The 23,117-nt window shown below is 35.4% G+C and overlaps 1 protein-coding gene and 1 long non-coding RNA gene across 2 annotated transcripts; one reads left to right on the top strand and one right to left on the bottom strand.

Annotated features, from left to right (window-relative positions):
• Positions 1-3,601: 3,601 nt before the first annotated feature.
• Positions 3,602-5,936, bottom strand: LOC146929369 (uncharacterized). The gene is made up of 2 exons (XR_015008262.1): positions 5,783-5,936; positions 3,602-3,882 (listed from the first exon to the last, which is right to left on the bottom strand). It is a non-coding gene; the product is annotated as an uncharacterized LOC146929369 (long non-coding RNA).
• Positions 5,937-9,420: 3,484 nt separating this feature from the next.
• Positions 9,421-14,202, top strand: LOC146929368 (uncharacterized). The gene is made up of 2 exons (XM_085707297.1): positions 9,421-13,512; positions 14,113-14,202. Exons 1-2 carry the CDS (start codon positions 10,504-10,506, stop codon positions 14,200-14,202), a joined length of 3,099 nt encoding a protein of 1,032 aa, XP_085563423.1. The 5' UTR covers positions 9,421-10,503.
• Positions 14,203-23,117: the final 8,915 nt, after the last annotated feature.

Here is a 23,117-nt window from a genome sequence, read left to right as displayed (position 1 = left end):
TTTTCTATCATGTATACTTACTGTCAGTTAGGTCCCTGACAGTAAACACGAAATTTCACTAAGATCCTTAACAAGTTGTTAGTTTAACATGCTACTTACGGACAACACTAAGGTATCTGTGCTAAATACCAAAATATTATTATAACACTTATAAAAATGATTCCATAGTTTAATAACAGATGTTTCCATAAACTTAACTATTAATCAAAAGATTGCATCATATTTAGGCATATAATTCAGCAAGTCATTACATAATAATTCAGCAAAATATTAAACAAAATATTGCACCACAGTTGTGCTTATAATTTAGCAATTTCGGTACATAAATAAACTAACAAACATCACATAGTTGATCTAATGTAAAAGCAATGTCATAAGTGAAAAATGATGCGGCGGTTGTAAAAAAAGGTTGCAAGAACTATCGCAGAAGTTAGATTGCGACTGTTCCATTTGAACTGTCGCAAATCTAGTGTCGCAAAATAACAAATTTCTTGTAGTGCGTCTTCCAGGATGATAACTCTATTTGAACATTATTTTAGTCAGGTTACTTGAATATATAACCAATGAACAAGTAACTTGACTAAAATATTGCTTAAATAGAGTTTTTATCCTGGAAGACGAAACGTCACAAGGTGTGACCTTTCGTCTTCCAGGATGATAATTCGATTTGAACATTATTTTAGTCAGGTTACTTGAATATATAACCAATGAACAAGTAACTTGACTAAAATATTGCTGAAATAGAGTTTTTATCATGGAAGAGGAAAGGTCACAAGGTGTGACCTTTCGTCTTCCAGGATGATAACTCGATTTGAACATTATTTTAGTCAGGTTACTTGAATATATAACCAATGAACATGTAAGTTGACTAAAATATTGCTGAAATAAAGTTTTTATCTTGGAACACGAAAGGTCACAAGGTGTGACCTTTCGTCTTCCAGGATGATAACTAGATTTGAACATTATTTTAGTCAGGTTACTTGAATATATAACCAAAGAACAAGTAACTTGACTAAAATATTGCTGAAATAGAGTTTTGATCATGGAAGAGGAAAGGTCACAAGGTGTGACCTTTCGTCTTCCAGGATGATAACTCGATTTGAACATTATTTTAGTCAAGTTACTTGAATATATAACCAATGAACAAGTAAGTTGACTAAAATATTGCTGAAATAAAGTTTTTATCTTGGAAGACGAAAGGTCACAAGGTGTGACCTTTCGTCTTCCAGGATGATAACTCGATTTGAACATTATTTTAGTCAGGTTACTTGAATATATAACCAATGAACAAGTAAGTTGACTAAAATATTGCTGAAATAAAGTTTTTATCTTGGAAGACGAAAGGTCACAAGGTGTGACCTTTCGTCTTCCAGGATGATAACTCGATTTAAACATTATTTTAGTCAGGTTACTTGAATATATAACCAATGAACAAGTAACGATACTAAAATATTGTTTAAATAGAATTTTGATTCTGGAAGATGAAAGGTCATAAGGTGTGACCTTTCGTCTTCCAGGATGATAACTCGATTTAAACATATTTTAGTCAGTTTACTTGAATATATAACCAATGAACAAGTAACATGACTAAAAAATTGTTGAAATAGAGTTTTTATCCTGGAAGACAAAAGGTCACAAGGTGTGACCTTTCGTCTTCCAGGATGATAACTCTTTTTGAACATTATTTTACTCAGGTTACTTGAATATATAACCAATGAACAAGTAACTTGACTAAAATTTTGCTTAAATAGAGTTTTTATCCTGGAAGACGAAATGTCACAAGGTGTGACCTTTCATCTTCCAAGATGATAACTCGATTTGAACATTATTTTAGTCAGGTTACTTGAATATATAACCAATGAACAAGTAACTTGACTAAAATATTGCTTAAATAGAGTTTTTATCCTGGAAGACGAAACGTCACAAGGTGTGACCACTCGTCTTCCAGGATGATAATTCGATTTGAACATTATTTTAGTCAGGTTACTTGAATATATAACCAATGAACAAGTAACTTGACTAAAATATTGCTGAAATAGAGTTTTTATCATGGAAGAGGAAAGGTCACAAGGTGTGACCTTTCGTCTTCCAGGATGATAACTCGATTTGAACATTATTTTAGTCAGGTTACTTGAATATATAACCAATGAACATGTAAGTTGACTAAAATATTGCTGAAATAAAGTTTTTATCTTGGAACACGAAAGGTCACAAGGTGTGACCTTTCGTCTTCCAGGATGATAACTAGATTTGAACATTATTTTAGTCAGGTTACTTGAATATATAACCAAAGAACAAGTAACTTGACTAAAATATTGCTGAAATAGAGTTTTGATCATGGAAGAGAAAAGGTCACAAGGTGTGACCTTTCGTCTTCCAGGATGATAACTCGATTTGAACATTATTTTAGTCAAGTTACTTGAATATATAACCAATGAACAAGTAAGTTGACTAAAATATTGCTGAAATAAAGTTTTTATCTTGGAAGACGAAAGGTCACAAGGTGTGACCTTTCGTCTTCCAGGATGATAACTCGATTTGAACATTATTTTAGTCAGATTACTTGAATATATAACCAATGAACAAGTAAGTTGACTAAAATATTGCTGAAATAAAGTTTTTATCTTGGAAGACGAAAGGTCACAAGGTGTGACCTTTCGTCTTCCAGGATGATAACTCGATTTAAACATTATTTTAGTCAGGTTACTTGAATATATAACCAATGAACAAGTAACGAGACTAAAATATTGTTTAAATAGAATTTTGATTCTGGAAGATGAAAGGTCATAAGGTGTGACCTTTCGTCTTCCAGGATGATAACTCGATTTAAACATATTTTAGTCAGTTTACTTGAATATATAACCAATGAACAAGTAACATGACTAAAAAATTGTTGAAATAGAGTTTTTATCCTGGAAGACAAAAGGTCACAAGGTGTGACCTTTCGTCTTCCAGGATGATAACTCTTTTTGAACATTATTTTACTCAGGTTACTTGAATATATAACCAATGAACAAGTAACTTGACTAAAATTTTGCTTAAATAGAGTTTTTATCCTGGAAGACGAAATGTCACAAGGTGTGACCTTTCATCTTCCAAGATGATAACTCGATTTGAACATTATTTTAGTCAGGTTACTTGAATATATAACCAATGAACAAGTAACGAGACTAAAATATTTTTTAAATAGAGTTTTGATCCTGGAAGAGGAAAGGTCACAAGGTGTGACCTTTCGTCTTCTAGGATGATAACTCGATTTAAACATTATTTTAGTCAGTTTACTTGAATATATAACCAATGAACAAGTAACTTGACTAAAATATTGCTTAAATAGAGTTTTTATCCTGGAAGACGAAATGTCACAAGGTGTGACCTTTCGTCTTCCAGGATGATAATTCGATTTGAACATTATTTTAGTCAGGTTACTTGAATATATAACCAATGAACAAGTAACTTGACTAAAATATTGCTGAAATAGAGTTTTTATCATGGAAGAGGAAAGGTCATAAGGTGTGACCTTTCGTCTTCTGTAACACCCTATTTCTAATAAGCGGTAAAACGCGCGAATATACAAACATATTCTAGAAATAGATGCCACGTCTTCGAATAAACCACAATACATACATGCATAAAGATCATGTCACATCACATAGCAGCGGAACATATACATACAATCCATAAACAACTCCCAATCTCAATATAATAAAAATATATTCTCCATATCTCAAATACAACAATATCCCAACTCCAAAATACATAGTCAATAAAGCAACATGCAAGAACTATCCTAGATCAGAGCCCTAATCTAGACACTTGCAAATAAAGAGGAACTCCACTCCTCGGCATCATCAAGCAAAATAGACTAAGCATCCTGCACTCCATCTACCCGTCCATACGGAAAGGTAGGTCGTAAACCACTGAGGGTTAGCATTACATCATCATAATCCATATAAGATTAATAAGAACTTTGACAATGAAAGATATAATCAAGGATAAAGAATGACAATTCATACATGGTTCCTCAATATTCACATCATATAAGCAATCCAAGATCAATCAATATCATTATATCAAGTTCGTATCCACAAGTGTATCATACACATATTACAACCTCACCTTATCAATTAACAATTAACAATTCAATCCGCAAGTACAATTAGCAATAATCAACCATCAAACACATCTTAATGCAATTCAATCCACCAACAGTTTATGCAATGTCTCTAGACTCATCTAGATGCATGTGGTACCAAAACACCTCAAGGTCGTCACCTTCGATGCAACAAAAACATCGTAATCACCTCTATTGGATATAAAATCCACCACCATCAGTCATGTATGCATGAACATATGACTCAACTACAAATGCATATGTTCACACAAACAATAATCACCTCACCATCACCAACACTTGTATATATGCAATCATTAACAATTCACCACCACATTTCATATATACAATCACCAACAATATTCAAAAATTTCACAACATGTAGTTGTCACATAAATACACCACCAATCATCTTTACATAACATATAATAACTCTCCATAGAGGATTCACAATCAATTGATTCTCAAAAGTCAGTTTTAGTTAAGTTCGTCTCTCAAAATCACAACATTAAGTTAATTGAACATTTGAGTCAAAACCAAGTAAACAAGCTCAATTGCCTATGCCATGTATTCTCACAAGTCACATATGCGTGTAATAGAGATTACATAAGCAATTCATCGGCCAAACATGACAAATTCAATAAAAACTCAAAGTTCGTCTCACTTCATCATTTTTCACAAAAACTCTCATTTTCAAGCAAAACAAGTTAAGACTTGGTGGAACCAATCACAACTACTTTTTTAAAAATCATACAAGCAAGAGCCTAGGCCAATTATAAGCAAACAAGCCTTAATTCCAAAAATTAGCCTAAGTCGTTTGAGAAAAATCACAAGTTTCAAACCATTTGAAAATTCGAACATTCAACAAAGCCAAGTATGTTCCAGTTGAAAAGTAAGTGAAAACAGTACAAGAACACCTTCAAACGGTCGCTACGGACCCCTACACGACTGCCCCCGACCCCCCGAACACGGAACAACGGGTACGTTGCCCTGTGCAGGGCGCCTGGCGCCAGGAGTGCAGCGCTGGGCGCTAGCTCTCTGAGTGTGGGCGCCTAGCGCCCTAGCTCAGGCGCAGCGCTCCGCAACGTGCGTTTTCGCGCGTTTTGGCCGCGGGTTTATGCCGTTTTCGTCCCAAAATCGGATGTTTAAAACCTTTCAATGTCAAAAGTGATCCGAGGCAAAACCCGAGGCTCCAACACATCAAACTCACACGTTTCGTGGCATTTGAATAAGTTATACAAACCTTAGAAAATTCATTTTCTCAAAACAACAAGTTTTCTTCTCTAATCAAAACCAATTTTCACAACAACCATTTTCAACAACAACATAACAATTCCCATCACCAATTCACAATTAATGATACCCAATGTATCAAACCAACAACAACATGATTCAAATCATCAACAACAACAATTGAACATGAATCCATTCATAATTCATCAACCACAACTTCACAATTCATCGATTTCATCCAAAAACATACTATGCTCATTTCTACTCATTTCGACATACAAATTCAACAACAACACAATTATCATACTAATCATGTTCTCAAACATAACAACAACAATTATGCACGAATTTACATCAATTAAAACCAATTCATCAATTTCATGAAAATGGGTAAAAGAGAAAAGTTATGAAATTATGAGTGAAGCCTAACCCTCTTACCTTAATTCTCCACAATCACTAGCTAGTGCCTCACTTTAGCTCCAACCCTTGATTCTCTAGCCTCTTCTAGCTCTCTCTAGTTCCTTCTCTTCAAAACCCTTTTTCTCCTCTTGAGTTTTCTCTCTAACTCTCTCTAATTGAAATGAAATGAAATGAAATGTTTGTAAGACCCCAATTTCACTACCAACTAGTGTTTATATAATCTCTACTCAATTGGGCTCAACTCACAATGTTTTAATGGGCCTAACCCATTTCTATTCTAACCCAAAATGTTACTACTCACTTAACGGTAAAATACAACACTAACGGTCACTTAACGGTAAACTAAATAATTACCCCACTCTCCAACACTTAGTAAGATAAAACCCTCACTAAGCACTAAAAATAACTTTCAGCAAAAATTACAAAATTACCCCTGCCCTCAAAATGACCAAAATACCCCTAAGTCCAAAATGACTAAAATACCCTTCTAACACCGAATTCTACGAATCCCAACCAAAAATACACACAGAGGCAATCAATCACATAAGAGCACATAGAACACACATAAATAAAAAATAAAATAAAACTAGTGAAAATCGGGTTGTTACAACTCTCCCCCACTAAAAAGAATTTTCGCCCTCGAAAATTACCTGAAGGAAACAACTCTGGATACGCAACCCTCATCCTACTATCCGATTCCCAAGTGGCACTCTCACCCGTCGGTCCAACCCAAATCACTTTAACCAAAACGACCTCCTTGCCACGCAAACGCTTCACTTCACGATCCTCAATCCTAACTGGCCAAGTCTCAACGGTCAAATTATCTCTAACTTCCAAATCATCCACTCGAATCACATGAGAGGCATCATACACATACTTCCGCAACTGAGACACATGAAACACATCATGAAGATTCGACAAAGATGGCGGTAACGCAATCCGATACGCTACAACCCCCACCTTCTCAACAATCTCGAACGGTCCAACAAAACGAGGAGTTAACTTCCGGCACTTCAAAACACGTCCAACACCGTGTTAGCCAATATATTTTACTAGCTGTAATAAATGTGGTCAAAGTATAGTTGACCTAGATTTAAAGAAGATTCGAACAGAGTGTTGTGTTGAAAGCAAATATGGGTTCGAAGATGCTAGAAGACTTCGATAAAGCAGTTTTCGAAGGTGGTTATCAACAGTTATTCTTTAAGTCAGTTTTTATTTTAAGTTTGTTTTCAAATAAGTAAAACTGTCGACTTGTGGCAGTTGTAGTTTGAATTTCAAAGAAGTGTAGTTATTTTTAGACTTAGTATAAATAGTAGTTTTTCATAGGAAAAACAGGTCACAATTCCGTCATACAAACTTATACTCAAAGTATCCGTATGGAAGCGAGAAACGAGTCACAAGTTGCAATGTATGAATCTGTGTACCAACCTTTGTTTAATCAATGCAATTTACCCTTTGTTCTTTAAGTGTTCTTGCACTTTACTTTATTAAGTTCGATTGAGTTCAAGTGGATTGAATTCGATTGTTTTTATCATATTTCTTATATTTTTGGCATCAAAAACGCAGAATTTCTAACAACAAGAACAAACACAATATGTCCTAAGATTTACTGGTTGATCTTGCAAGTTACCATTTGTAAACCAGCGGTTGTTTACGAAAATCCAACGTAAACAAATTGGCACGCCCAGTGGGACTCGAACCCACAATCGCTTGATTAGAAGTCATTCATTCATTTTGTAATAATAACAAAGGGTTGGTTTCTTGATTTCTAAAACTCTGCAACACCCACGCCATGGGAGCAAACGGGTTCAGGAGTGTATGGATTGATAGATTCCAACCACCCTCTACATTCCTGCAATTTAATGTAATTGTTCTTGTTTTACTTTCCTTTTTCTTTTGCATTTCTTTTCATCTTTATTCTATTTCCTTTTCTTTTTAACATGCTCACTTGAGCAATTTTCTATAATGTTGTCATGAGACAACTTGTTATTACAATATGTTGGAAGCAATTCTGACATTAATGTTCTTAAAAGAATGTATGAAGTGTTGATTGTCTTAAACTGCGAGGCTTGAACGATCCCCCTTTAAAAATACATTTGTTGCCATCGATGGCAAATGAAGTTTACGTTACCAAAAATCGACGTAAACAAATTGGCACACCCGGTGGGACTATTTCAAGTTTTGCGCGACCCAACACTTTATATGCATAAAAATGGTTTTTGAAACCATAAATCAAAATGGTTTTGTTTTTAAACCATTGTAGTTCTAATGCTTTATGTGTTTTAAAAATGGTTATTTTTTTAGCCATATTTCAAAAAAACAAAACTTTTTCAAAACCTTGGAAAGAAATTTTCATTGTATTTTTGAAAATGGAGAAGTTTTTCGTAAGACAAAAAGCAAGAAAACAACGATCAAAATTGTTTTCTAATAGTGCCAGTGATGCTAAGACTGAAATTAATGTATATGTACTTGATTTCATGAATCAAAATTGGCTAGTTACGTTAGGCCAATATCTAGAAGATTCAAATCAAATTGTGTTGAAACACTTTTCCATGCATGATGTTAGGATTGAAGTTGTTGCGAACATTGGTAAAGTGATCAGAATCTTGTTGATCTTATCAAGTACATAAAGACAATCAAAATATTGGTCAAACATGGTTCAAGAGATGCTGTAAAACTGGTCGAATTTTCATATGTTTACCTCATTTTTAAGAATGATGTTGTTTTTGAAAAAAAAAAAAAAAAGAATGATGTTGTTTTCGACCAAGCATTTTATCAAGATGTAAACTGCATTTTTGACCAAAGATGATGAAGCCTAAACCATCTTCTCTAAAAATTTGGCTAAGTTTTCAAAAGAGGTCATCAAGTGTTTTCTCTAAATTGGTCAACCGTTTTTAAATGGTGATTCAATCTTTATGGTTAACAGTGTTCTGAAAAATTTCTGGATAAATATGTCAGGTTATAACCATAAAAAACGGTTTTTGAAACCGTAAATTAAAATGGTTTTGTTTTGAAACCATGATCATATTAAATGGTTTGGAAGTTTTAAAAAACCAAGAGTTTGGGTTTGAAGATATGAACCATGTAAAAAAAAAATATATATATATATATATATATATATATATAATGAACAGAGTTCAATTTGTTCGGCAAGGGTGACTCCTTATGTTGATTATTCCATTGTAATTGATGTTAATCCGGAGAATAAACACATGGATAATGATATATCTCCTGAAGAAATTTATCTTGAGAGAATCATGACCACCAAACATGTATGGTTAGTGGGGACTACTCTCACTTTCAACTTCTCATGTATTTAGGCAAATGATAAATTCAATGGCTTAAATTTATTCGGGATGACATCAGGACATTTTGTTTTGGGATGAATAGCAATGTCCTAAACACACCCCTGATTTCCTTCGATGGTTGGGGAAGAGAAACTTTTCTTGTGATGATCGTATCATGTATTTAATAGAAAGGTACATAAAAGAAGGTAGCACGGTTGGCATAATGGGAATTGCTCATAGAAATGACAATATACTTATGATTGTGCCTCCTCCTGAGCCTTTGACAACCGGATGCTCAATTTTATTTTATTTTTTCTATAAAAGAAAAGTGATTAAATGGTCGAAGAAGACCATGCACATAAAATGTTCATTTTTGGTACTATGTTTCAGAATGTTATTCCTCTCATGTCTTTCGAGAAACAACATTCTAGGGGGCCTGTGTTAACACCAAAAATGAAATATTTGGTCGAACTCATGATTATGTTTTCGACAAGGCAGATGGGTTATTTCGACATGCTGCAATGTGCAAAGAGATTTCGACCAAGAGCATACAGACTTCGACACGCCGTGTTTTCGACAAAGTGATTTAATGTATATTTCATGCATGTGGTTAATGATTGATTTTTGTGGGAAAAGATTTGGTGAAAGAAAGAAATCTTTGGCATAGTACTATGTGGAGCGTGATACTTTCTTATACAAGATCCAATGTCTCAATTTTATTACTATGGACTTGGAATGCTTGGACATAGACACTGTGTAGTAATAATAATAAGGCAAAGTCGAACATGCGGTGACAAATAAGACTGAAGTGCTTTGAAGATTATTTCCTAGTGTCTTAGTGCATGGAAATTATTTCCTAGTGTCTTAGGAAGTTATAGGAAGTTATTTCTACTTTTAATATAGACCGTAGGATTTAGTGGTAGTTTTCTCTACAAGGTCTATATATATCAGTTTGTAATAATAACAATGGGTTGGTTTCTTGATTTCTAAAACTCTGCAACACCCACGCCATGGGAGCAAACGGGTTCAGGAGTGTATGGATTGATAGATTCCAACCACCCTCTACATTCCTGCAATTTAATGTAATTGTTCTTGTTTTACTTTCCTTTTTCTTTTGCATTTCTTTTCATCTTTATTCTATTTCCTTTTCTTTTTAACATGCTCACTTGAGCAATTTTCTATAATGTTGTCATGAGACAACTTGTTATTACAATATGTTGGAAGCAATTCTGACATTAATGTTCTTAAAAGAATGTATGAAGTGTTGATTGTCTTAAACTGCGAGGCTTGAACGATCCCCCTTTAAAAATACATTTGTTGCCATCGATGGCAAATGAAGTTTACGTTACCAAAAATCGACGTAAACAAATTGGCACGCCCAGTGGGACCGTTTGTGTTTTTGTTTATAGTTTTTGTTAGAGTTTCTTTTAATTCTGGTTTGTTTTGTTGTGTATGCAATTAAGAAACAAGAAATTGCTTCTTAATATGACACGCGCTAACAACCAAAAAAAAACAAATCCAACATCTTCAAATGAAGATGTGGATCAAGTGACGGTTGAAGATGATGTTTCATCCCCAGGGAATGTTAGAACATCCCAGGCTATTCCAACTAGTAATACAGTCATTCAAACATCGTCTCAGGCCATGCCTTCGATGGCCACAGTAATTTCTCAAGCCATGCCTTCGATGGTTACCCAAACTTCACATGATTATCCAAATAATACTTCTATTCAAGGAGTTTGGGATCATAGATCAATGCCATATGGTATGCCATCATCATTGATGCAAGGCTTACAAACTAGTGGTAATATGTTTTCAGAGAATTTAAATGTTTCATTACCACCACTTTTTGGTCCTGGGGTATCTACAACATATAGAAGTCCCCAACAAAATTTAACCAACGCTTCTATGGCTGCCATTAGGCAAACTATGGAAGAAACTAATCATGATATGGTTAATATGATGACCCAACAAATTGGTACTGTCATAAATCCTTTAATTCGAGACACCAACACTAGTTATCAACGGTTGTCTGATCAAATGGAAAGAATTGCCAATTTCTTTGGCGCTCCACCAATCCAAAATAACCCATTGCCTCAAAATCGAAATGTGAGGGCAATTGAAATAATTGCTGATGAACCAGTGGTTCGAAATCATGAAAATATTGTCCAACCACAAGTAGTACAACCACAAATTCAGGCAGAACCTGAAAGGCAACCCATTTTGGTTAATAGAAACCAGGATGCCGATCAAGTGGTTTTACAAGCCCGTCGGAACAATTTCGATGGTCAGAATAATATAGCGGGTATTGTCGAGGCCTTGTTAGCCCAAAGTGGTTTTAATATGGGTTTACGTCGACCAAATTTTGTGTCTCCTTTGTCTGAGTATGTTTTAGATGCTGAATTGCCTAGAAATTGGAAAATTCCAAAGTTTACCAAATTTGCTGGAGAAACTGATGAGTCTACTGTCGAACACATTGCTAGGTTTCTCATGGAAGCAGGAAATATTGCAGAAAATGAAAATTTGAGAATGAAATATTTCCCAAGTTCTTTGACAAAAAATGCTTTTACTTGGTTTACAACTTTACCTCCTCATTCAATTTATAGTTGGAACCAATTAGAAAAAGCTTTTCATGAACAATTTTACATGGGTCAATCTAAGATTAGTTTGAAAGAATTGGCCAGTGTTCGACGTAAAAGTCATGAGTCAATCGATGATTATCTCAATAGGTTTCGTCTCCTTAAGGCTAGATGTTTTACTTCTGTTCCAGAATATGAATTAGTCGAAATGGCTGCTGGTGGCCTCGATTATTCTGTTCGAAAGAAATTAGATACCCAGTACTTAAGAGACATGGCCCAATTGGCAGACAGAGTTCGACAAGTTGAAAGACTTAAAGCTGAAAAAACTAGAACTCATAACAAATTTTCTAAAAAAGAAAAAATTGCCTATATAGAAATAGGAGATAGTGAACCCGAATTCGATTGGGGTTTAGATATCGTTGAAGACAATGATATAAACCTGGCAGAATTAAAAGATGGACCTCCATATGCTTGTAAAATGTTGAGGCCATCCAATGGAAAAAATCCCGAAGATCCCAAGAGTGACAAATATCCTTCTAAAACTTATACCTTTGATATTACTAAAAGTGAAGAAATTTTTGATCTATTAGTTAATGATGGCATAATATTGGTGCCACCTAATATGAAGTTACCTCCTTTGGAACAAAGGAAGAAAAGAGGATTTTGTAAATTCCATGGTTTTTTAGGTCATAACCTATCTCGATGTACTCGTTTCAGGGATTCTGTACAAAAAGCTCTTGATGAAGGGAGGCTAAAATTCGGAGAAAAACCAAAACAACAAGTGGATGGAGATCCTATGAAAAAGGCAGAGTCCATGTTTGCTGATGTGTCTACCAATGTGGTAGAATCCATGTTTGCTGGTATTTCTATCAATATGGTGGAAATTTCAGATAATATTGATGTAGAAATGGTTACTGAGGACCATCGAATTGAAGAGCCAGTGGTTACTGAAGATCAATTGGCCAAGGAAATGGAGAAAGCATATCCAAAGGCTGAAGAAGATTTGGTTGATTTTTTAAACCGATGTAAAATATCTAACACCCATGCTATGCTTTGTCCTCGATGTAGTGCAGTGTTCGATAAAGAAGCTGCGAAATCAGTTGAAGGATATCAACCTCAAACAAAACGTAAAGGAGGGTGGTTCGAGAACCGTTCTAAGTTTGGCTTTAACAAAAGAGGTGTTCCTTACAAGATGAAAACTTCAGAGAAGTATCAAATGAAGAACCATAAGAAGACGTTCGTTCCTTCATCGAAGTCTCCTGTTGATACTTGGGTTTTCTCTGGAGGCAAGAAAACTGGTCATTCTGCGCCTCCAGCACCACCAACAAAATGGGTAAAAAGAGCTGTCAAAGTTCCAGACCAACCAGAGAGTTCTAATCCTAACAAGTATGCTTACAAAAATAACTATAAAGGTAAGAATCCTATGACTAGAACTCAATGGCGCCGTTTTCAACGCCAGAAAAAGGAAGGAGTTTTAAAAGATGTCACTAATGGTGACAAAAGTAAGGGAAAACAACCAATAGTTTTCGAAATGGTTAAAAAACCAGCTACTGAAAGAATTTTCCCTCCATTATCTTCTGCTTTAAACATCCCTAAAGGGGATGATGATATTCTAACTTCTACTTTTTCAGATTCTGAACCAAGTCTTGACATTATATGTGTGGTTTCTGTACTACCAATTGAATATGCACATGATGTATCTTCGAAGGCCAATCATGATGATGAATGTGATTTCACTGAGGAAATGGCTCGTCATAGACCTCTATGTTATTATGTTATGAATAATGGCTGCATCGAAGATCAACATGCAGTGTTCGAGAAACCTGATGATAGCATGAAACTTCATTTAAAGCCTTTGTTTATTCAAGCTAAATTAAATGGTGTTGGAATTAACAAAGTGTTGGTAGATGGTGGTGCTACTGTTAATCTCTTACCACAATCTTTTCTAAGGAAACTTGGTATTTCTGAATGTGATTTGAAACCACATAATGTAGTGCTCACTAATTATGAGGGATCTACTGGACAATCTCTTGGTGCTATCGAACTAGAATTGGTAGTAGGAAGCATAACCAGAGCAACTGTGTTTTTGGTAGTTCCTTCTAAAGCCAATTTCAATGCATTATTAGGAAGGGAATGGATCCATGCTGTAGGTGCAGTTCCTTCTACAATGCATCAAAGGATTGTGATTTGGAGGAAAGATGGTTTGGTAGAGAATATTGAGGCTGATCAGAGTTATTATTTTAAAGCTGAAGTTGATAATCAAGATATCAACAAAAAGAACTTTGACAAACAGCTTCAATTTATTGCACCATTCATGGAAAATGATGCATCAAGTTCTATGACTAAAGAAGAAAAATTCTTTGTAAAACTTGCACCAGAATGGGGTTTTCGTTGGAAAACTGCATTCGACGATGACTTCGTAGTGGTGAACAACGAAGATTGCCATGAGAAGATACCTGTAAAGGAAAAAGATTTGCTGAAGACAAGAAGTACTTCGTACAAGAGGGTCACTGATGACCAAGGATGTTCAGCAAATGGAATCTCACCAACTAGGTGGGATATCAATAAGTGATCAATGGTTGAGCCCAGCATATGGGAAAAGATTACGGCTTATGTAGCCGAGAAAAACTTCGATTTGGCTGAAACAGCCAAAGAAGAAGAGGTCTTCGATGCTTCAGTGGAAAATAATTCTGATGACCTCATTGATGATAAAAAATTAGATTGTATTTATGATGATGAACCTTTGGGTTTTGAAGAAGATCCAATGGGATCTACAATAAAAATGAAGGCCCAAGATCCTCTTGAAGAAGTGGATATAGGAGATGGTTCTGTAAAAAGACCAACATACATAAGTTCAAAGATTCCTAAGAGCTTCAAAGATCGAATTGTGGCGCTTTTGAAAAATTACAAGGATTGCTTTGCTTGGGATTATCATGAGATGCCTGGTTTGAGTAGAAAGGTAGTAGAGTTGCAATTGCCAATCAGGACAGACAAGAAACCAGTGAAGCAAATTCCAAGAAGGTTTGCACCAGAGATTCTACCAAAAATAAAAGAAGAAATCGAAAGACTCCTCAAATGTGGCTTCATCAGGCCTGCAAGGTATGTTGATTGGTTAGCTAATGTAGTTCCTGTTAAAAAGAAAAATGGTAGTATAAGAGTTTGTATTGATTTTAGAGATTTAAATCTCGCTACTCCCAAAGATGAATATCCTATGCCAGTAGCAGAAATGTTGGTAGATTCTGCAGCAGGTTTCGAATATTTGAGTATGCTTGATGGTTATTCAGGTTATAATCAAATATTTATTGCTGAAGAAGATGTTTCTAAAACAGCATTTCGATGCCCAGGGGCATTAGGATGTTATGAGTGGATAGTAATGCCATTTGGTCTTAAAAATGCTGGTGCTATATATCAAAGAGCAATGAATTCAATGTTTCATGATTTTATTGAAGATTTTATGCAAATTTACATTGATGATATTGTTGTGAAATCATCTTCTGAAAACAAACACTTAGAACATTTACGGTTATCATTCGAAAGGATGAGACAATATGGATTAAAAATGAATCCATTAAAATGTGCGTTTGGTGTTTGTGCAGGTGATTTTTTAGGATTTGTTGTCCATAAAAAGGGCATCGAAATCAATCAAAATAAGACTAAAGCTATAATGGAGGCTAAAGCACCCTCTACCAAAAAAGAGTTGCAGTCTTTATTAGGCAAAATAAATTTCCTCAGAAGATTTATCTCTAATCTCAGTGGCAGAGCGCAAGCATTCTCGTCATTACTTCGATTAAAGAAAGAGGAAACTTTTAGATGGGAGCCTGAACATCAAAAGGCATTTGAAGACATAAAGTCATATTTATCTAATCCTCCTATTCTTTCACCTTTGTTGAAAAACAAAAAGATGAAGTTATATATAGCATCATCTGAAAGAACTATAGGGAGTATGTTAGCACAGGAGGATGAAAATGGTATAGAAAGAGCCATTTATTATCTTAGTAGAGTTTTAAGTGATGTTGAAACAAGATATCATCCTAGTGAGAAACTATGTCTTTGTTTATATTTCTCATGTATGAAACTTAAACATTATATAAAGCCTTTTGATGTTTATGTTTATTCCCATTTCGATATTATTAAGCACATGTTATCTAAACCTATTCTGCATAGTAGAGTTGGTAAATGGGCTTTGGCACTCACAGAATATTCTTTAACTTATCAATCTTTGAAAACTGTGAAAGGCCAAATAGTGGCTGATTTTATTGCTAATCATTCCATTGAAGAACCTGTGACTGGGGGCATCGAAACATTTCCATGGACATTGTATTTCGATGGGTCTAGTCATAAAAATGGTTCTGGAATAGGTATAGTTATTGTTTCACCAACAAATGAAGTAACCAAATATAAATTTCGAATTAGTCAATATTGTTCGAATAATGAGGCAGAATATGAAGCCTTAATAAATGGTTTAGAGATTTTGCTCGGACTGGGGGCAAAATGTTTAATTATTAGAGGTGATTCTGAATTAGTAATAAAGCAAATAACAAAAGAGTATAAATGCCTCAAAGAAACTTTGATAATGTATTACACTATAGTTAATGCATTACTTAAACATTTTGTTCAAATTGAAGTTCAACATGTTCCTAGAGCAGAAAATCAAGAAGCTAATGATTTAGCTCAATTGGCTTCTGGGTACAAACTTTCGAAGGAACAAGAGCAAGAGGTTATTGAAATTAAAACAAAGCGTAATTCGATGGACATTGTGCCTAACAAATTGTTAAGACCAAAACTTGGGGGCATGGAAACATCTCAAGGATACCTTCAGAGTGCAAAATTTTCTGAAATTTTGGTCATTAACAATTTGGATGATGATGATTGGCGAAAACCCATAGTCAATTTTTTGGAAAATCCAGATGGCACAACTTGTAGAAAAGTCAAATATAGAGCCTTGAGTTATGTGATAATAGGCAATGAATTATTTAAAAAGACTCCAGAAGGAGTTTTACTTAAATGCCTTAGTGAAGCAGAAGCATATTTGGCTGTATCGAATACTCATAGTGGTGCTTGTGGTACACATCAAGCAGGCCATAAAATAAAATGGCTTTTGTTTCGACAAGGTGTTTATTGGCCAACCATGTTAAAAGATTGCATAAACTTTGCTAAAGGTTGTAAAGAATGTCAAGAACATGCTGGAATTCAAAAAGTACCAGCTAGTGAATTACATTCAATAGTAAAACCTTGGCCATTCAGAGGATGGGCTTTAGATGTAATTGGGGAAATTAAACCTAAGTCATCCAAAGGCTACAAATATATTTTGGTTGGAATAGATTATTTCACTAAATGGATAGAAGCTGTTCCACTAAAAGATGTTACTCAAGATGAAGTTATAAACTTCATTCAAAAATTTATTGTTTATAGATTTGGCATACCAGAAACTATTACTACAGATCAAGGATCTGTATTCACTGGTCGAAAGATGGTAAAATTTGCTGAAGAAATGGGATATAAATTGTTGACTTCAACACCATATTATGCTCAGGCAAATGGTCAGGTAGAAGCAGCAAATAAGAATTTGATTACTATAATCAAAAGAAAAGCTAGCCAAAAGAAAAAACCCAAAGAATGGCATGAGTTTCTTTATGAAGCTTTATGGGCAGTTCGAATTTCTCCTAAAGAATCTATAAATACTACTCCTTTTCGATTAACATATGGCCATGATGCTGTATTGCCAACAGAAATCTTACTTCAATCTACTCGAATTCAAAGACAAATCGAAATTCCAACAAATCAATATTTGGATATGATGTTGGATGAATTAGTAGATATTGATGAAGAAAGATTGATGGCTTTAGAAGTGCTTACAAAGCAAAAAGAAAGAATAGCAAAAGCCTATAACAAAAGAGTTAAATCGAAATTATTCCTGCAAGGAGACTTAGTTTGGAAAGTCATTTTGCCTATGGATAAAAAGGATCGATGTTTAGGAAAATGGTCTCCTAGTTGGGAAGGACCATGGAAAATTCTAAGAGTTTTTTCGAATAATGCGTATGAGATCGAGGAACTACAAGAAGATCAGAGAATTCTACGCATAAACGGTAAATATTTGAAAAAATATAAACCGATGTTACAAGAAATTAAAATTACACAAGAGTAATTTGATTCGAAATAAAACTTGGCATTAATTTAAAAATGCCAACTGATGGGCAGGTTACATCGAAATGCTTAAAACGGAAAAACCATTACAAAAGAAAACACAAAGTACTTAAAGACAAAAAGCATTTAGAAATGGTTTTCACCATTCAGTTACAATCCCAAAGCGATCGAGAAACCAGCGAATTTCTGTATCGAGACGACACCTGAAGCAAGCATTGACCAGGTAGTAGTCATGATCTGGCCCAGGTAGAAGTGAATACCAGCCTCCAATTCTCCCATCTCCTGCACAGTTGTGGTAGTTGTTGCAAAAACGACGCCTAGTAAGCCAAATAGGCATGGGCCTATTCCACCAAGGACAGCGAAATCGATAACTCGAAGTTCCTCCCAAAATGTCGCTTCGAAATTCTGCCAATCGATGTGTCCATGCAAGATCTTTGAAGTCTTCGAGGATGTTTTCTGGCATAGGCATGGAGAGCGCATTGATGAGAAGAAGGTAGTACCTTGCACTCAGAGAGCCAGTGGCATTGATAGCAGTAGTAAGGAGGCGTTTCATTTCTTCAACGTTTGGATTAGCATCCAACATGTGTTGAGTGCTTCGAAGAATACAGAACATGGCGTTGCCATGATTCCAGAGTCTAAGTTTAAAAGCAAACTTAGAATGAGCCACCATAGCATTGTTGTACCATTCATTGGGGTCGTAGAGGAAGTAGAGGACATCATTTCCAAAAGCCCTAGAAACTTCAGAATCCTCACTGATGCGCCAATGCCTGCTATTGGTATGGCGAAAAGCGAAAAGATCTTTCCTGCTTTGAGCAGCAATCTTTGCAGCAATCTTGACTAAAAGATCATCACTCAGATTATCAATGGTGGTCATGATGATTTAAGAAAGAAAAGCTTTGAGTAAGAAGGATTTTTTCAGACGAAGACGAAACAAAGAAAAAGAGTGATTTTTATAAAAGGGAAAATCATATTTATAATGGAGGGAAGTTGAAAGAAGTGGCTCAATCAAACGGTTCTTCTTGCTTTGAAGATGATGACACGTGGGAACAGTTATTCCGATGGCCAATGGTTACTTAACTTCGTAATCTGAGGGAAGTTTTAAAGGTTTTATTTTAAAAAGGATTAATTTGTGTTAAAAGGCCATTTATTTGTTTTATTTCTTTTCAACTTCCTAGGCAAGTTTAACTTGTTGGGTTAAACAAAAAGTTACTTTTTTGTTTCCTCATCATTAAAATGTCTTGGAAATTGTTCCAATCTTATTTGGATTTAAATAAAATTTAAATTCGATACAAGAAAATAAGAAAGGAATTTCGATGATTGAAAAGAAATTGTCGTTCGAAATAGAAAATGGTCCACAAATTGTTATAAAAACATTATAGACCAAGATATTCGATAAGGCTGAAATAAAATAAAAGTCTTAGAGAATAAAATGGAAACAGAACTAAATCTCAAATGATGAGATGAGTTTCTCAATTTGGCTTTTGTATTCAGCCAATTGGGTATCGAGAGCATGGTTGTCATTTGCAAGTTGAGCAATGGTAGACTCTAGTTCCTTGGAGAGCTTGAATTTGTTAACAGCTTCATTGGCTTCTCGATTTCTGGCTTCATCCTTAGCCAAAATTTCAGCTTTCTGAGCTTCCAGTTCTTTAATCTTGGCATCGATGTCAACCACTTGCTGCTTCGCATTGTTTCTCTCTTGTTGAAGAATTCTAAATTTCTCTTGGAAGGATGACAGTTCGATCACAATTTGATCATGATGCGCTTTCTTCTCTGCCATTTGAGCTTGACCAGTTTTCCTCTTCTGGAAATTTTGATTAGCACTCTCCAACATTGGTTCAAGATAATTAAACAGGTTTCGAAACTTCCAACCAGTTGGGAGAGCACCAAGTTTTTCAAATAAACTCTTGATTTCAGCAAGAGCTCCAGCATCTTTTTCAATCAACTCTAGCAAGTTGGCTTCGATGATCTTCTTTTGAAATTCTGCTAGCAGGTTGTTCTTTGAAGTCTCAGAGGGATTTCCCTTGGATGAATCAGAAGTTTGGCCAGTGCTAGTTGAGAAAAGAGTATTACTCTTAGCTATCAAGGCAAAGGCATTGAAAGGATCATCTTTGGCCAATCGATCGATTTCTTCCAGATCGATCATAGGGGCATCTTGTTGAGCAATCATCTCTGCATCACCAGGAGCATCTTGTTGAGTAGTTATGTTTGTATCTTCAGTAGCAAAGTTCGATACATTATCTCCAAGGGTGGGTGCAGAATGAGATTGGTCATTGTTAAGTGATTCATCATTTACCAAGTCATCAGTGGGTGTTTCTGCCTGTTGTTGTTGAGGATGATCCACTTTAAGACCTTCTGGACTGCTAGCATCATCATGCTCATCCTCTTTGTCTTCAGCAATTGGTGAAGTGGTCTTCGAAGAAGGAAGAACTTGCCCATGTTGTGATGGATTAGTTTGTTCTTGTTCGATACCCTAAAAAGAATAAGATAGATGCTTAAAAAACAAGACATTTAGAGATATTTCGTATAAAATATGGTTTCGATAAAATACCTTCGAACCATTATCACCAACATGTGAATGAGCACTAGAATGAGAAGTCTTTCGACGACGTTTGAATGGTTTAGATGGTGAGATGGGGGGAGAACTTTCAGAAGCTTCCACTTCGACTTCCTTTTCTTGGACAAGTGATATTTGTTCTTGTTTTCTTTTCCTTCTTCCTTCAGTATGGACTTTGGGAAGTGTTACTTTGGAAGCTTCGATCTGTTCTTTAGTTATCTCCACCTCACTATCATCATCAGAGAGATCGACAGTTGCTTGTTCTTTCTTGCTCTTCGATCTAGAATGTCCTTTTGATGAAGTTGTTTTCACTTTGGATTCCTTTGATTTAGGAGGTTCCTTCGATGCAGCCTCAGATTTCTTCGATTCAACTTCTTTAGTTTGGGAAGCTTTCTTTTTCTTCTTGTCAGACTTGCTTTTCGAAGTGTTCTGGGCGCTGGCATCATCGAGCTTTGCTTCTCCTGGAGTTAAAGGCAAAGCTGAAATATGTGATTATACAGATAAGTACTATTTCTTTTAACAATAGTATTAATGTGTTTTAGCGAAAGAAAAAAATCATACCCATGATACTGGGAGTTTCGATTCGAACTTGGGATAATTCATAGCCAAGTTCACCATTATATTGGTATAAATTGCATTTAGCATAGGTTACTAAATTATTTTGTGGGAATTTGAAATTATAAAGTAACCATTTTGGGTATGGTGGCCTGAAGGCCAAAGCAAGATTACAAGATGGAAGTCTTGCTAGTCTCATTTTCTTTTCTAAAACATAAAGATATTTATTGGGTGTTCCAGGGGGAAAAATTGTTTCTGAAATTTTCTCTCGAACTTTATCTCTCAGAGTTTGAGCAGCATAATATACTGTCCTCTTTGGATGTAAAGGGTCATATGTTGTTTGATAATATCTTTGAAATTGCTGAATTTCTTTAATGTGCGTACCTCTAGTCTTCTTGTCTTTGTTCTGCAAAGTGTGAAAAGTACTGGTCAGTTGAGGCAGCAATTCATCGGGATTCCCTCGATTGGATTGGCGCATGTAATAATTTTGCCACCATCGAAAGAATGCTTCAGAGCATGCAAATGATGTTGAGAAATATGTAGGCTCGAACACAGTTGTTCTCTTGGCTTGAATTATGGATTTCCACACAGGTTCGATCAGAGGAATTCTCCATTCACTTATACTTTTGAACAAGGAGCTGGGTTTTGATTGAACCATACCAAACTGTCTAGCTACATGGTTAGGTTGATAACCATATACTCCATAAGGGCTACCAGGTGTAAGTCTGCTAGATAGATAGGTAGGGGTCAAATAAGCTTCCCATATAGCATTGATTTCTGTTTTATTGGCTTTTTTCGAAGTAGTGGGAAAGTCCTCTTTGAACCAGTTAGGTCCATATTTCCTAGTGGTAAATGGTGCCATCATAGGGGTGAAAATGGGACAATCAAGCAGGGTTGTATAAGCATTTTCAAAAAGTTGTTGTGAAGACTTGTTCCCATCGGGGTGAAACATAGCTAAGCCTATACCTTCAGTGGTCTTGTCTGAGTATGCTGATGTGTAAGAGGAAGGTAGGATCGAAGCAAGTTTTGATCCAAAAATGGCTAAAAGCCATAGTTGAAACAACCATATGGGTCCTGATACAACTAAATTTCCACCAGTTTGGGGATAATCTCTAAGATTATTAGTTGTTTGGTTAAGGGTTTCATATAAAGAACCTAGAATCAGTTTGCTTAAACAGATATCTGTTCCTTCATGCAACTGACTAGCTAGACACATGAATTTCTTAGGGACTTGTACTGACCTCGAGCAAAAAACATGCATAGATAACCAGTAGGTCAAAAAAGCTACATGTTCATCTGCAGATACTTCAGCACATTCGGTATCATGGTTGTTAGCTATAAATAAACCATAGGCAGGGCTATCGAAATTTACTGAGTATTGAGAAGTGGTAACATCTGGATTAAAGGTGTATCCAGTTGGTTTTAAGCTAGTAAGACCAGCCACATCTAAAAGGGTAGGAGTGAGCATTCCACATTTCAAGTGAAGGCTGTTGTTCGATGGGTTCCAAAAATGTAAAGCAGCAAATATCAATTCATTATGGTATTTTGGACCATATCGAGATATTTGGATGAGATCAAAAATCCCTTTCTCCTTCCAGAACTGTCCCTTTTGTTTTTGAACTTTGTCTAACCAAGCAATATATTCTGGATAAGTTTTTGGTTCAGTCCTAATTTTGGATTTTACAAAACTTAGGTCAAAAGGACCTTTTGTGAAAATTAAAGGAGGTTGAGTTTCAATGCATGGGAAAAGAGAATTAATCTCTGGAGTTTCAGGTTCTAGAGAAATGGGGCCTAAAAATGCATGTGGAGTATCAGTACAAGGGATGATTACCTGGGTTTTCCAGATAGCTTTTTCAGCTTCATTGATCTCTGGTTCGTTCATAAAAGCAGGAGCAGCACTGGCGATTTCTTTAGTAAAATCAATGGGTTCTTCGCGATTCACATGAGAAGTTCCTGCTGCGTTCGTCATTGTTTAAGTATTTTTGTGAGAATTTGATGAATAGTTCGTGTGTAAAGATAGGAGTTGCAGAAAATTTAAAGTTTTTTCTTCGAGAGAACTTTTGGCGGAGAAGAGGAACAGTGAAAGTGAAAATGAAATGGTGAAAAGTGAAAAGAGTAAAGGTGAGTTTGCTTTTATATGGACCTTTGATCATGACACATGTCAAGATCTTATTTTAACAGTTTTACCATTAAAGTGTTGTCTTTTCCAATGATAGAGAACGTGGCCCACTAAC

The sequence above is a fragment of the Medicago sativa genome, chromosome 4, assembly GCF_051527215.1.
Source record: "Medicago sativa cultivar Bolivia chromosome 4, Bolivia_mono, whole genome shotgun sequence".
Lineage (NCBI taxonomy): Eukaryota > Viridiplantae > Streptophyta > Magnoliopsida > Fabales > Fabaceae > Medicago > Medicago sativa.
This window is presented reverse-complemented; position numbering and strand designations above follow the sequence as displayed.

Coding starts and splice junctions, on each gene's coding strand:
- LOC146929368 (XM_085707297.1), top strand. CDS start 10,504: ATGCAATTAAGAAACAAGAAATTGCTTCTTAATATGACACGCGCTAAC. Junction 13,513..14,112: donor TTCAAGCTAAATTAAATGGT/GTTGGAATTAAC, acceptor GATTTGCTGAAG/ACAAGAAGTACTTCGTACAA.